At 43.0% G+C, this 14,383-nt stretch overlaps 1 protein-coding gene across 4 annotated transcripts in view; it reads left to right on the top strand.

The window, feature by feature from the left end:
- The window catches only part of EGFLAM (EGF like, fibronectin type III and laminin G domains), a 78,246-nt gene that overhangs the window by 6,564 nt on the left and 57,299 nt on the right, over positions 1–14,383 (top strand). For 2 of the 4 annotated variants that reach the window (XM_083818481.1, XM_083818483.1), the window contains exons 2-3: positions 11,804–11,913; positions 13,888–13,971. In XM_083818481.1, coding sequence (XP_083674607.1) covers positions 11,804–11,913; positions 13,888–13,971 — 194 coding nt within the window. Of the gene's footprint in view, positions 1–11,800; positions 11,914–13,887; positions 13,972–14,383 lie in introns of all 4 variants that reach the window. The other 2 variants (XM_083818480.1, XM_083818482.1) reach the window with 1 other exon arrangement.

Here is a 14,383-nt window from a genome sequence, read left to right as displayed (position 1 = left end):
ACCAGAAGCCAGGATTTGTTACTTGGAACAGAAATGTTAGTTCTGTTTCATATCCTGCTTTCTAGATAATCACAGGAGAAGGCGACATCTTTCTAAAAATAAGCAGGCTTTTTACGAAGATAAGTATTTTAAGAGCTGGTGGTTTTGCAGCTGGTACTCCAGCCATGTACATGGAGACCAGTGTCCTGCTGGCATTTTTAGCTCACGTTCTTGTTTCATGACGTTCCTGTTCCTACGTGATCCCATTTCATGCAGGTTGCTGCTGTTTTCATTTCAACTGAACAGTCGTACTGGCAGCACTATGGTATGGGGAGGTCTATGGTCAAGAACTGCAACTATCTCCATATATAGGTTAATGGACTTGGCTTGGTAGCCTGAGATGAGAATGTTTGAGCCATCTACATCTGTGGAGTAGTAAGGCATACTGATTATAGGAATGGTGAAAAAAGAAATCTGCAATATATTAGGGGAAGAAAGTCACAAAGGACTGGGCAATGCTTAAAATGATCAGAAAAGGGTAAAGAAAGATGCATTTGAACCAGATAATGCCAAGAGAAGGACACAGCTTGTGCGGAGAGGCAGCTGCTCTGGTGAGGTTTAGGGCCAAGGACTTGAGTATAAAAGTTGTGGAAACCACCAGAACAAGGAGCACTTTGAGAGGAGCTGAGAGTATTAGATATTAGTTCTGTAGGCATTGTGGCTGTGCATGGGTCATTTGCTGTTTGCTTGAGGTGCTGGTCTCCTCTTATACTTGGATGTATTTCCATGTCTGATTGTCTCTTGCAGCAAAGGTTTTGTCCCTCACAGTCACTCTCCCTGCTTTCACATACCAGTTCTTGTTTCTGGTTCTTCTGATATATGGCTGTGCCCTAGTGCTACGTTAGTGCAGGGATTCAGGTTAAAATAAAAACAACAACAACAAAAAACTCCATTTTAGTCACTTAATATTTTCAAATATGTATATATATATATATATTATATATATATAATATATAAATATATAAATAAATATATAAGTATATATATATATTTTTCACTTATAAAAATAGTTTATGGAGAGACTTACTGTCTGCAAAAGATAGTGAAATTGTCCTGAATTTTATGGAGGAACTGACTTGGAGAATGATTTCCTGCTCCTTGAGAAGATGCTACATTTGTTCCCTGACCTGTCCTCCTGTAGCCTTTAATAAAATCACAGTTGCACTTGGGCTGACTTCTCCAGTCATGTTAGGATCATTATGCAGTGATATCTACCTATGACTTGCTGCCAATCCACAGTGATAACCTACTAACTTTTGGCACTAAACCCACACCATAACTTCTGTGCATTGGCAGCAAGTCACAGGTAGCTACCACTGCATAATGATCCTAAAGCGTCTTTGCCAGAAGGTTGGACATCCCCATGAGTAGGGCTTCAAACTAGGAATGACAAGGGAGAGAAGATGCGGCCCCATAGACAGGTGAGGAAGTGGAGGGTCGGGTTGACAAGAAAAGCAGATGTGGGACCCTGAAACCAGCAAAATAGGGTGGGAGTGTGGCCCATCCCAAATGTATGTACACCAGTAAGGATGTGCAGACAGGACATCATTGTGGTGGAAACTTGCATAAAAAGAAAACATACAAGAGGTGGAAGCAGGGTCAGGTGGCCCAGGAGGAATGCAGACAGTGTTGGAGCATGCAGTATTGGGGTTAGGAAAGCCAAAGTCCATCCTGGCGAGGGACATGAAGGGCAACAGGAAGACTTTCTATAGTTGTCTCAGCAGCAAAATGAAGTGTAGGGAAAATGAGGATGGAAGGAGACCTGGTGACAAAGAGCATGCAAAAGGCTGAGACGCACAATGACTTCACCTCACTTTTTGCTGGCAAGACCGACTGTTAAATATCCTCATGAATGACCTAGGTGGTGGGACAGAGTGCAACCACCACAAATTGGTGAAGATACGTAACTGGGAGGAGTTGGCTGATGGTGTCTACCATTCAGAGGGATCTCAACAGGTTGGAGATATGGTCTGACAGGAACCTCATTGAATTCAACAAAGGGAAATGCGAAGTCCTGCATCTGGAGAGGACCAACTGGCATGTGGGCACCAGTATGTGCTGGGGGCCGACTGGCTGGGAAGCCCTGGTTGATGTGCCCTGTCCTCAGCCCGCACATCTGTTGCGTGCCATATGGTCAACTTTGACCTCTTTATACCTTAATCTTTGTGCATGAGTGCCTCTGTGTGTGTGTACATTATATATCTGTGCTTGTGAGGTTTTTCTCTCTGACAAATTTCCATTTTTCCACAAGCCCCCCTTGAATTTTATTTCTTGTATAACGTGAACTGCTCCTTCAAGAGTTCAGTTTTGCATTTTGTATCAAAGGAACATTGAGAGAGAAATTTGTCTCAGATAAAGCAAAGAGATTAAGAGACATCAAGGAGAGCATTTTTCAAGTAGCATGAAAATTTTCCTGTGGTTCCCATTGAAGATGGGAAGCTTTGGATAGTAAACTCCTGAGAAAATACACCATTGTTATCTGTTGATGGGAAAATAAAATTTCAAGATATTTGTTTGGCATTTTTATTTTTTTATAGGCCTTTATACATATATATGTGTATATATGAAGCTTTTTTTTTTTTTTTTGATAATAGATATAGTCTTTGATATGTGGTTACCTATGCATTTACCCATAAGGACTCAGAAAAATGTAACAGCCTGACTTTCATCCTTATTTTTATCATTTTGTTTCAGAACAGGAATAGTCTACTTAGTATAGTTTATTTTTTACCAGCAATGCCTAAGAGTTGGTTACGAGCTTTAAGCACTGAGTGATCAACTTTGTTCATGTTCTGTGGTTTCTGCTTCCAATATTGTTTGGAGGGCCACATGTCTCAGTGTGGTGTATGGCAAACATGTTGATACCATGCTTGCTATAAACATGAAGAAAACATCTTTAGAATTATTCAAAACCAGACTGAATATTATCAGTGTAAGATGATGAGTGTATTACTAAAACACTGTGACATATGATTTTCTTGTGCTAAAATACAAAAGGAAAGAATAACAGCAGGAGGAGTGACCTGCTCAGTTTAGGCACATAATCCATTCTTAATCTTTAGGGTTAATGAAAAAGTTTTGCTAAAGCAAGCTCCTAAATCTTCTGCATATTTAGTCAGTAGTGGGCACCTGTGGAGAGGTTCCTAGTGCCTGTAACTTGAAGGGGAGGTGGGCGCTCAAGCTATGTCTTGAACCAGAACATCTGCTTAGAAAGGGTCCCCATCCCACCTGCTGTCTCTTCCCGTGTCCTGGTGTCCTGTCACTTGCCCTGCTCTGCTTCTGGAAAATATCCCATGGTCATGCTCCTAACACCTCAGTTACATAGCCCACAGGAGAACAGAGAACAGCATTTTTTCTTCCATGGAAGTGGATTGGGTTCCATCAGATGGCACACGAGGCAGCCCAGAAGGGGAGGGTGCAGCAAGGTGTCTGCCAGGCCGGTGTGAACCAGAGATGTCAGGAATTAGGGCAGCCCTGCCCCAGTGCTGGGGCTTTGACAGATGAAGTGCAAGCCTGGTTTTAGGGTGCGAGTGCTAGATTTTGGCTCAGACTTCCAGGAGTACACTTGAGGTTATGCATCCTGAGTGTCTTGGTGGGGCTTTTAAAATGTGTCTATACCATGTCTGTACTGGAAGTGGGAAACACTTCCATTAGGAGAACTATTTGAATTAGTATCTCACATGTTGTTATAGTTCATGCAATTATTTTAGGCTTCTCCTCAGTAATTATCAGAGACACAAGGTTGTAAGAGTTATGTGGAGATTGCCCTGTTCCTCCTCACAAAGGCAGGATAGGTACAAACCAGACCTTTACTTCGAGATAATGCTTTACCCTGCTTTTAGCCTTCAGCACCAGGAATTCCCCCAAAGCTGTGCCAGTGCATAACTAACCATGGGTAGATTTTTTTTTCTTATATCTAGCTCTTCAGAAATTCTTTATAAAAACAGTTTCTGATTCTTCTCACAGCTGGAAGGCTGGGTCACTGTGCACCATGCAGAGTTGCTGGCAGCAGGGCCTGGCTGGAGGAGCTCAGGGAGGCAGTGGGGCTTCTCCTCTCTGCCCCTCTTTCTTGCAGTCTTCATGGCCAAGGCAAACCAGGAAAAGCCCTGATGAAGTCACCACTGACATTTTGCCTTCTTGTTTTTAACGGGATTCCCTGTGTTGCACTGTAGCTTGTCGGGAGCTTCGCCTCCTTCCTTCCTTTTCCTTGGGTTATAAATACTCCCAAGAGCACCACCTCAAGTGTACCTGGGGTGGATAACAGACACTATATACTGCAGCAGGAAAACATCATCTGGGTCCAAGCCTCTCATTATGATGATGTTGGGGTTTTCTGCTGGGTTTATTACAGTATTTTCAAGAACTGACCGAGATGGGGTTCATCACTCCAAAGGTTTTTTGCAGTGTGGTCTGGATCGCTGAACAACCTTGCTGCCTCTGTAGGGCCATAATATCTGCAGTGTATGCACTGCTGCTGATGGTGATGATCCAGTGGGTCTCCTCATGTCAGGATCCAATGGATTAAGAGTGGTGTGAGGATACGTGCTGTGCTCTGATCTGGGCTCTGCCAGGACTGTGACTAGGAAAGGAGCTAGCAGCTCTCTGCCCCATGTGCAACATCTATCCCCTCTGCGTTGCCCTCTGGTAGGTGACTCATGCAGAGCAGCCACCATCAAGACTTCTGCATTTCCTGATGTTTTTCGTGTTGGTGCTGCTGCTCAGTGCACCACGAGCAGGATCAAGAGGGATCATCTGAGATTCCCCCATTTCAGTCATCATCTTTTGTAATTACTGTGGTTGGGAGATTCTTGCTTTCTTATGTACCCAGCAGTGGGAGCTGGAAAATGCTTCAAAGAGATGAAAAGATGGCACATTTTTTTCATTTAGGATTTCCTGACCTTTTTTGGTCTGTCACGCTGTCTTCGTGCTGCTGTGGTGTTTACGTAACCTAGTTCAGCCTGTAAAGAGCAGAGAAAGGAAAAAAAGCCCCTATCGTTGTTTCAGTGGGAGAGTGTATTATGGGCCACGATACACTTCGTTTCAACACTAGGAGTGGATAGATTTTTTTCTCAAAAACAACTTTTCATGGTAAAGTACCATTTCAATAAAACTCATTTTTTTGATGAATTAATGAAATGAATTAAGTGAAGTTTGAAACAAAAGAGATCCAAAGGAATTCCTCCTTCTGGAGAAGATTTGTTCTGAAAACTTCATTGGAGATTTAGTTGGAACTGTCTTGCATAAAGTTTTTATTCCTGTTTCCTTATTTCACGATGTTTGTAGTGACAGCCAGCATTTCAATTGTAAATTTATCTTGTTTCATGGGACACACATAGGAGGCACATCAACCCAGAAAATATAATCCTTCAGTCAGTACCTCTTAGGAGTTACCCAGAGAGATTGAAAAATAAAATAATGAAGAAACCAGCTCATTTTATTGACCCGTAGTCTAAAGATGTTATTTTTTTTCTGAAGTGGAAACTAGTAAAGATGAAATGAATCATCTTGTTCCCCTTAAACGAGTTAGCACAGTATTGCAGGTGGCTTGTATCGCTTATATTATTTTTATATTATTTCAGGACCTGTAAGTACCTTTGCCTAACTGCAAGTCTTGAAACACTATAAAAGCTAAAAAGGAAAGAAAAGGTCAAATGCATAATATAATAAAATTCTAAACTAAAATATTACAACTCTGATCTTTTCAGCTATTCAATTCATGAATACTTTAAAAAAACACTGTTATCAGTCAGTCTAAGTTTCCAGTCTGATTCAGAATGAAAATCAAATTTGAGATGTCCACTAAAACATGATGAGCTTTATCCAACTCAGCTGAAGCACTTTGGTATTGAAGCTTGTAGACACGAAAAATGTATTTGTTTTAAAGGTTATTTTTCAACAGATTTTCTCAGAAACTGTTTTCTGTAGTTAGATTTTGGAGTCACCTTGTGACTGGGAGGAGGGAGGAAATTTCCGGTGTTTGCACTAGCAGTTTTCTTGCTGTAGCTGCAGTAGGCACTTCTCTGGTAGCTACCCTAATGGTGGTGTGTAGGAGTTCGATGCATGGGCAGAGGACAAGTAGCATGCCTGTTGGCCTCTGGGGGAGAGCAAAGTGCTGCTGGGCACATCACTGATTTGTATGGATGTATCCTGACCTCCTGTCAGCACCCTCTGAACGGCCACCAGCACCTCATCCCTCGCCCATGGCAAGTGAGAGGGAGCAGGTGGACCACGTCATCCTTAAACTTCCAGGAATCTGTCAGCTCTTTGACTAGAGATTGACTTCATCGGGAGTGTTTCCACTGTCAGTAATGCAGGGTGAGCTGAATGAGGGCTGGGGCACAGAAAGCTACAATAGGAATGACACCTCTATAGGTGGGATAAGGTGGTTATTCATTTCTTTGTTTTTTTTTTTTTTTAAACCATCTTTAATTAGAGTTGCTCTTGTGAAGGAGAAATTTAAATAATGGTAAAATTAACTCCAGTCGAGAGAGAGGATTTATGTATTCTTCAGCTCCCATGGAGAGCTTGTTTGCTTACTTCTTCACAGTTTTAGCTGTTTTTGTGTATTTTTGGAAGTACAAAAACAAATAGATCTATAAACAAGAAACTAAATAGCTGTAAATGGTGAAGTAAATATGACATTATCAGTTTGGCACTGTACATCTACAGCTGGGTCCTCATGTCCTTCTTGTATTTATTTGCTATACTCTTACAGCATATAGTCATAGTATGTGTGCAAGTGCTCCCCCTTGGTTAATGACTTTTTTGCTTGGTCCCAGAGGCATTGCTTCTGTTACTGGTTTCATCAAAACATTTTGGACAATGTCAAACTTTCTGTGCCTGGATGGCTGGAAAGGAGAATGACAGTGTTTGGACAGAATGTGTTTCATTTAATTTTTATATAAACTGTTACCTTGTTTTTTGTGATCAGAGCCTTCTTAGATATTCATGGGATTCAGCTGCAGAGGACATTTGCAGGGGGGACCACCAATGAGACCCGCCTTCTGTCTGGGAAGAGCTGAGGCAGATGAACTTGTCTGAGGGACAGGAGCAAGGAGAACCTGTGAACATTTGTGCCTTGCTCCCGATGTGTCCCACAGCCCCGTGTTGCACCAGCAAAGTGACAGCCGGTGGCCAGCCAGCAGGCAGGCTCTCCTCCAGCAGCTCCTTGTGGTTTTGCACTGAGCAGGGTGCTGCCAGATTAACTAACAGAGATTTCATGCTGAATATTGAGAAGAGGGGTACTTCTGACCTGAACTGTAGGAAGAGCTGCAAACAACAAGAGTTTTACCCTTGAAAACTGTTACTGTATTTTATAATCTAAGCATGATCTTTGTATTATACAGCCATAAATGTTTAGATTAGCCTTCATGTCATTTTTAGTGTGCTTACTACTTGATGTTCAGTAAAAACTTACAAAATGCCTCAGGCACACATTTATCTCAAAATAATGTGTTAGTAAAGCAGCAAAACATATTGCAGCAGTTGTGATCAGCTGACAAAACGCTTTGATATAATGCTGCAGCATGGCTGTTTGGAAGCCCTGATATCTTCTGCATCTCTGTGGCATAAACATTGCTTGTGTCAGATCCTGCAGCCTCTTTGTCATGGTTACAAAGGCAACGTTCATCCAAAAATGGACATTCTTTGCTTTCTGCCGAGCTGTGTGAAATTCAGACTCTGGCAAGCAAGAAGCATCTCTGAATCCCCAGACGCCCATCAATAAGCTGCAAGGTCGGCAGCGGTGACCGCAGAAAGCTGTGAGGACAGCCAGGCAGCAGGAGATACTCATCTGTGCCTTGCCTGGGCTGGGTCTCCCTTTTCCTCTTGACTCCTGGTTCACTCAGGAGGAAGCTGGGTACTGGGCAGGGTGATCCCACACACTCCCCAGGTATTGCTCAGCCACTGGCCATCAGCCGGGGCTGCTCCTGGAGGCACTGCCAGGCTCCAAAGGCACTGATGCCTGATTCCTCAGCATGAGGAGAGTTTTTTTAGGGAGAGTCAAGCAAAGAGGATGGAAGTATCAACCTCTCTGGCCCCTTGCTCTCATTTTCACTGGCATAAGTTAGGACTTTTCCTGCAGTGACAATCTACAGGCTGGTGTAAATGAGGTCAGTATTTGGCTCTCTGTGATGCTCTGATCATCTGCAAACTAGAGATAATAGTGTTTAGTAGGGCTGGGTGAATAATTCATGGTGCAGTTCTTTACCAACAGATGTTACCTCTCTGTGTTTGCAGATAGTCTGCAAATGGATTGCATTTTTTTTTCCAAATTTATTTGTTGTTCCAAATTATTCACCAAATACTTTCTGTAAATAATTTTATTGGCCTACAATGTGTTCAGAATATGAACCTGAAGCTGTTTTATATGAGTATTTGCCACTGATGGTTATAATCTGTTATTTCAGCAACTGTGCCTCCCAGCAAACTTGTCTGATCGAACCTCCCCAGAAAGTAATGTATTAGTTTTTGGCATCTCAGGAACAAGTTTAAAGGCCTGTGGGTTGCTCAGCTGCATTGCCTGAAGCACTGGCTGGTTGTTTGTTTAGGACATGTTTTGCTCCTCCTCGTCCCTTCTTGGGGATCTGGGTGAAGGGAGGTGCTGACCTGTCCCTGGGAAGAGGCCGAAGGAGGCTGCAGCTCCCTGCTTACTGCCTGGGAAATGAGAAGTGCTGGGATGTGGTCTGGGAATGCCTCTGAAGGTTTGTGTTTGCGGAGTAAGGCTCTGCTAGCACAGGCTGCAATTCTCTGCAATGTTTGCATTAACGCTGCTTACACCGTCCTAGTGAATAACGACAATTCATGCAGTTAGAGCAGCAAGCATGTTTTCCCTCCTTAATGTACAAGTGCAGCATTGTTCTATTACATCCACAAGATGCTATGAGAGTGTGTTAGTTTTCAGGGTTTCTTCCAGGCTGAATTGACACGCAAGATCCTTGGCGTGTGTAGAAAATTCAAACCTGTAACATACAGCTGGTCATTCCTTTTTCTGAGGGTGTATCGTTTGTTAGTTTTCCTTTCCTGTATTGTTTCGAAAGAAAAATGTATATTTTTTAAAGACAGTTCTTGATGAGGTGCCCGCTGGATGTGGTCCTTGTAGAGTCTTGCGCAGGACATGGTCACCCGGTGTCCTAGGGATTTATTTATTTATTTATTTATTTATTTATTTGTTTTTAAGTAAGAATGGCTGAAGCTTCAGGTATAAAGAATAAAAGGGAAAAAATCTTGACCCTCTTAGACCTCGTTTATATTTATCCTTTCACGATTGCACGTAGCACTCTCTGGGAGTTCTTGCAGTGGGAAAGAGAAATAAATAGGTGAAAGGACCAGGAAAACAAGGGATTGATGTTAACTGAAAGGCGTAGACACCACCTGTTTGTTGAAATTTTTGAAAGTGGTAAAACAAAAGGCTTTCTATCAGTGGGAAAATGCAAGATCACCTTGAAAAGGGACAGAATATCAGATCTGTTCTTGGTTTAATTTCTTAGGTATTGATGTTGATCGATACACTGCAGAGTTTGTAAGCTGCTAAGTTTTGTATTCAGCTTCAAATCAAATATGTTGGTGGAAGTGACAAGTGTAAATCTGATGTAGGCTTGCTTCACATCTAAAAATGACCTTTACAGTAGCTTGATTGCTCTTGATGTTTTGTCAGAACTAGTGGGGAAGAAAACGTTTTTCTTTGCCTTTAATTACAATTTTCATAGGTAAAAGAATGCAAAAACCTAAATATAATAAAAACATTGCCTAGAAAAAAAAATGAAGCTGCTCTTAAAACATTTTAATCAGTGCTCTGTTGCAGCTGTTTGTTATATGGGTTTGTTTTCAAGAGCATGAACGATGGCTGTTTGGAGAACTTATGCTGAAAACTTTGGCCTGTTATTTTCCCAAAATGCAAACACGGTCACACCCAGTACGATTCCCACTGCCCAAGAGCACTGGCTGGGAGGTCGCTCCCTTGGATCATGAGATGTGTTGTATGGAGGCTTCCAAGCAAGTGGCTAAGTGCTTTCAGCCAGGAGAGTTGCAATTGCCACTGCTGCCTCTCTCCACGAGGGAGAGCTTCATGCTTGCCCCATGCCATGTTTGCAGCACCTTCATCATTTGTTCTGCCCGCAGAAGGCAGATACCAGCCCCATGCCTGCACAGCAGTTACAGGAGAGGCCCTGGGCACAGGTTCCTCAGGTCTGTTGAGAAATGGAAGTTTCTTCTCAGAGCCTCTCTCACTTTGAGGGATGACCATTTTGTAACCAGCATTATTTTACTAGAGAAAGTACACTTGCTTTTCTTTTTCTAAACCTAATGATATTCCCCAGTTAATTGATAAGGGTTTTTGGTAATACCATCAATGAAATATATGAAACATATTTGAAACTTATGGCACCATTCTGGGCACCACAGTACAAAAAGGACATTAAACTGTTGGAGAGTGTCTAGAGGAGGGCGACGAAGATGGTGAAGGGCCTAGAGGGGAAGACATATGAGGAGAGGCTGAGGTCACTGGGCCTGTTCAGCCTGGAGAAGAGGAGGCTGAGGGGAGACCTCATCGCGGCCTACAACTTCCTCATGAGGGGGAGTGGAGAGGCAGCTGACCTATTCTCTGTAATCACCAGTGACAGGACCCGCAGGAACGGTGTCAAGCTGAGGCAGGGGAAATTTGGGCTGGACATCAGGAAGAGGTTCTTCACCGAGAGGGTGGTCGCACACTGGAACAGGCTCCCCAGTGAAGTGGTCACTGCACCAAGCCTGTCTGAATTTAAGAAGAGATTGGACTGTGCACTTAGTTACATGGTCTAAACTTTTGGGTAGACCTGTGTGGTGCCAGGAGTTGGACTTGATGATCCTTATGGATCCCTTCCAACTCGGGATATTCTATGAACATATTTGAAAACTGGGAACTCCCCGAGGAATGTCTCAGTCCCCTGCATAAGAAGGTGAAGGTCTTATTGCACCGGAGATTTGCTCCAGCTGTAGAGCAGACAAGGTCCTACACCTGCCCCTTTTGAGGACAATTGCTAACATGATACTAGAGATGTGGCACTCAGGGTTTTCTCATCTTCCCACCTTTTTTATTTGAAGCAGCCAAATTAGCCTCTGTGCTGAAAGGCCAGCCTGTACAACAGAAAGATAAGGAGGTGGTACTGTGAGGTCAACATAGCCACATAAAAGTGATGGCAAGACCAGAGGACCCATCACCATAGCCTGCAACCAGACTGGGGCCAGCAGGAACTAAGAGGTCCTTTGTGCTCTTTTGATTGGGTTAAACTTTGCTTCTTACTTAAGTGATTGCCATTTCCATCTATAGGTGTTGTGAAGGGATTGAGGCTTCAGAGGCTGGTGGTCATCAGGAGGCTTCTTGGTGGCTAGTAAAGGAGGCTTGCCATCCTGTGCCAAAGCAGCAAAAGGCAGAGGATTAGACATGGTTTGGTTTGGGTTTGTTTTTCCTCACACCAAGGCGTTTCTGTTGGATGTGGAGCTGTGGGGGTAAGGTGTCTATGAGGTGTCCTGATTTGATTAACAGCTCCTTACCACTGAGGAGCTGTTCCTCCTCTCCCATCTCTCCTGCCCTCCCTCCCACTGCTGCCTTGGGGCAGGGAGGAGGAGGAGAAGGTACATGCAGTGCAAATGCAAGTAGTGGTCCATGTCTCACAGTGTTTTAAAGAGGTCAGCACATCTGTCCTTCAAGTACTAGGTGCCATGTGAAAAAAGGAGTGTTTTTCTGTCCCATGGCTTCTGAGATGCAATATTTTCTTCTTTTTAGCAGATAGACTGGGGCCTCCTTTGGACATACTGCTGGATTCACTGAACTGCACAGCCTTCAGCGTGCAATGGAGGATGCCAAAGCAACACGCAAACACCATCACGGGATATACAGTAAGTGATCCCTCATGCTGTTAGCAGGGAACTGCAGTGCTCTGCCTGGCCTCAGGCCTGTGCACGAGCATGGCGAAGCAGGCAGGGAAGCCCATTCTCAGAAAATAATGCCGATGTTCAGAAAGTGTTCAGGGAACGGCAGAATTGAGCTGATGGAACTGTAACTTTAAGAAACAAGTGGTTTGTGTGTTAAAAGCAAGCTATAATGGGAACTGGGGTTGGATGCCAAAGGCTATCTTCTATAGAGGATATAGATTGCTTTTCTTCAGCGGTTTTCATGCAAGCATCTCGGTGTTCTCTGCAGCTGATAAAGCAGTGAAGTACAGCAGAGCAGGTCGATACTACGCTGTGCAAATGAAGGGAGGTGCATGGTGATTTCAGGGCAGCTTGGACTCTTTAATTCGTGCCTCCAGTCTGAGGATCTCTTTAGCAGGACTGACTATTCCAGACTGTGCCTCTTCAACTTCCTAGCCACACAGCAGGTACAGGGAAGGAGCATTCCTGTGATAAATTGGGGTATGGCCTCCACTGATTCCCTTCTATTGGGAATAACAGAGTGACTAGCCTAAATTGGGTACCATTTGAGTGTGCACACAGAAAAACAGCAAGCACGAATCTGCCATGCAATTGTTGACAAAGGGGTGTTTATTAGGTTTCCCTTCCATAGGTGTTCCATGGCAATGAAACTCATGCCCCAAATGGAAGTTAGACAGGACTTAGCACCAAAGATGTGGGATATCATCTAGAATGGGTTGTTTTCCCTCTTTACCAAAAACAAACAAGCAAAAACCAACCAACCAACCAAAAATCTCCCCCCCACACAAAAAAACAAACAAACAAACAAACAAAAAAAACCAGAACCTAAACTCAGTTTTATTTAAAAGGTGTAAACAGAAAACTCCTGACTACCTTTAGCATTAATGTTCACTAAGAGACTGGAAGAGTGAGCAAATTCCCCAAAATTGGTATTTTTTGGTACACATCCCCCTTCATTCCATGGTCACGTAGATGACTAATACAGGCCAACTGCAGAGTTGCTTTTATTGTTATGGAAGTGCTTGTACACAGAAGCACTTGCTGCCACTCAGCCAGGCCCTAGATCTAGTTGGGTTCATTCTTCTGTATGAAAGCAGAGGAGCAGTAATACTCTGCATGTCACTGCGATGGTGAATATAGGAATACAGGAATATTGCTAACAGTTTTGGTATCCACTCCAAGAGAGGGACATTGTCTGCAAATTCTACCGGTTTAAGTGATGTTTCTGTGAGTCATAATATTTTTCAAAGTAGTTACTGTGCTTTATAGTCACAAATTGTAAGTATTTTTCTCTGATCATTTAGTGGATCAAATATCCAAGCCTCAGCTTATTTTTAACTCTAACTCTTGAGCTCATGCATGGTATGATAATTAAAGCAATGACAAACCTAGCATTGATTGAGCTATACCCAAACCATCTTCACTTTATGTTAGCTTTTGGCCCTCTGGCATTTCAGTGTCTCTGTGCATAGGAAATCAAATTCTCCGTGGTTCATTAGTCTTCTGTATGCAGCAACAGACGTGAGGAGAGACATTTGCGATACAGCAATTTTGATAATGGCATAATAACATAATGTCTTCCTTATATGAAATAGAATGCCAAACTTGTGCAGACCAGTCCCTCAAATCTGCAGCTGACCGAGCTGATCACAGCCAAATCATGCACAATTCAAGTTGTCAGCTCAAGTCTGCCCTTAAAGCTGGCCTGTGTTTCACATCAGATGAGCATAAACACCACAAGATTGTGTCTTTTAGTCATGCTGACAATTTCTAACAAATATGAAGGAAATGTTAAAGGGTGTTAACTTTTCATGCATTTGAAAAGAGGATCACAGGCTTAAGTGCTGTCCCCAATGTGATAAAGTTGCACTTGTTTTTAAATCATTGTGAAGCATTGTAGTATTGCTTTAACTGGCTTGATTGTATCTTCTTCACAAGGTCTTCTACTCAGAGGTTGAAGGTGACAAAGCAGTTAAGCAGCTCTCACATGATGTTCCCCTGAGTCTGGATATGCTGAGCATGGTGAGTGTTTCTTTTCATCAGCAGTAAGAGCACCAGAAGTGGAGCTTGCAAGTGGGAAAATGCAGCTCTCTGGTTGCTGCTGGCTTGTGAATTACACCGAGATCTGCTCTGGGCATGGAGCAAAAAGGAAATCACAAAGCTTTTCAGTAATCCACGCAGAAAGCTGTGATACATTTTTGCTCCTCATTGTCTGACTAATTTATCATGTAAAACTTCGGGAAGTTGCTAGCATCTTACTAACACTGCCCTCTGGCATCTACTGAAAATTTTGTGAATGTCCATTTTCAGTGAACAGCCTCCACACATGGAAGGGGATTTGCACAGCTCTGCTGTTATGCACAGCAAGAAACCTAAATATCAGTGCATTGTGGTATCTGGCACAGTTGAGTGTATAAGTTAAAGAGGACAAATA

This window comes from Anser anser (assembly GCF_964211835.1).
Source record: "Anser anser genome assembly, chromosome: Z".
NCBI lineage: Eukaryota > Metazoa > Chordata > Aves > Anseriformes > Anatidae > Anser > Anser anser.
This window is presented reverse-complemented; position numbering and strand designations above follow the sequence as displayed.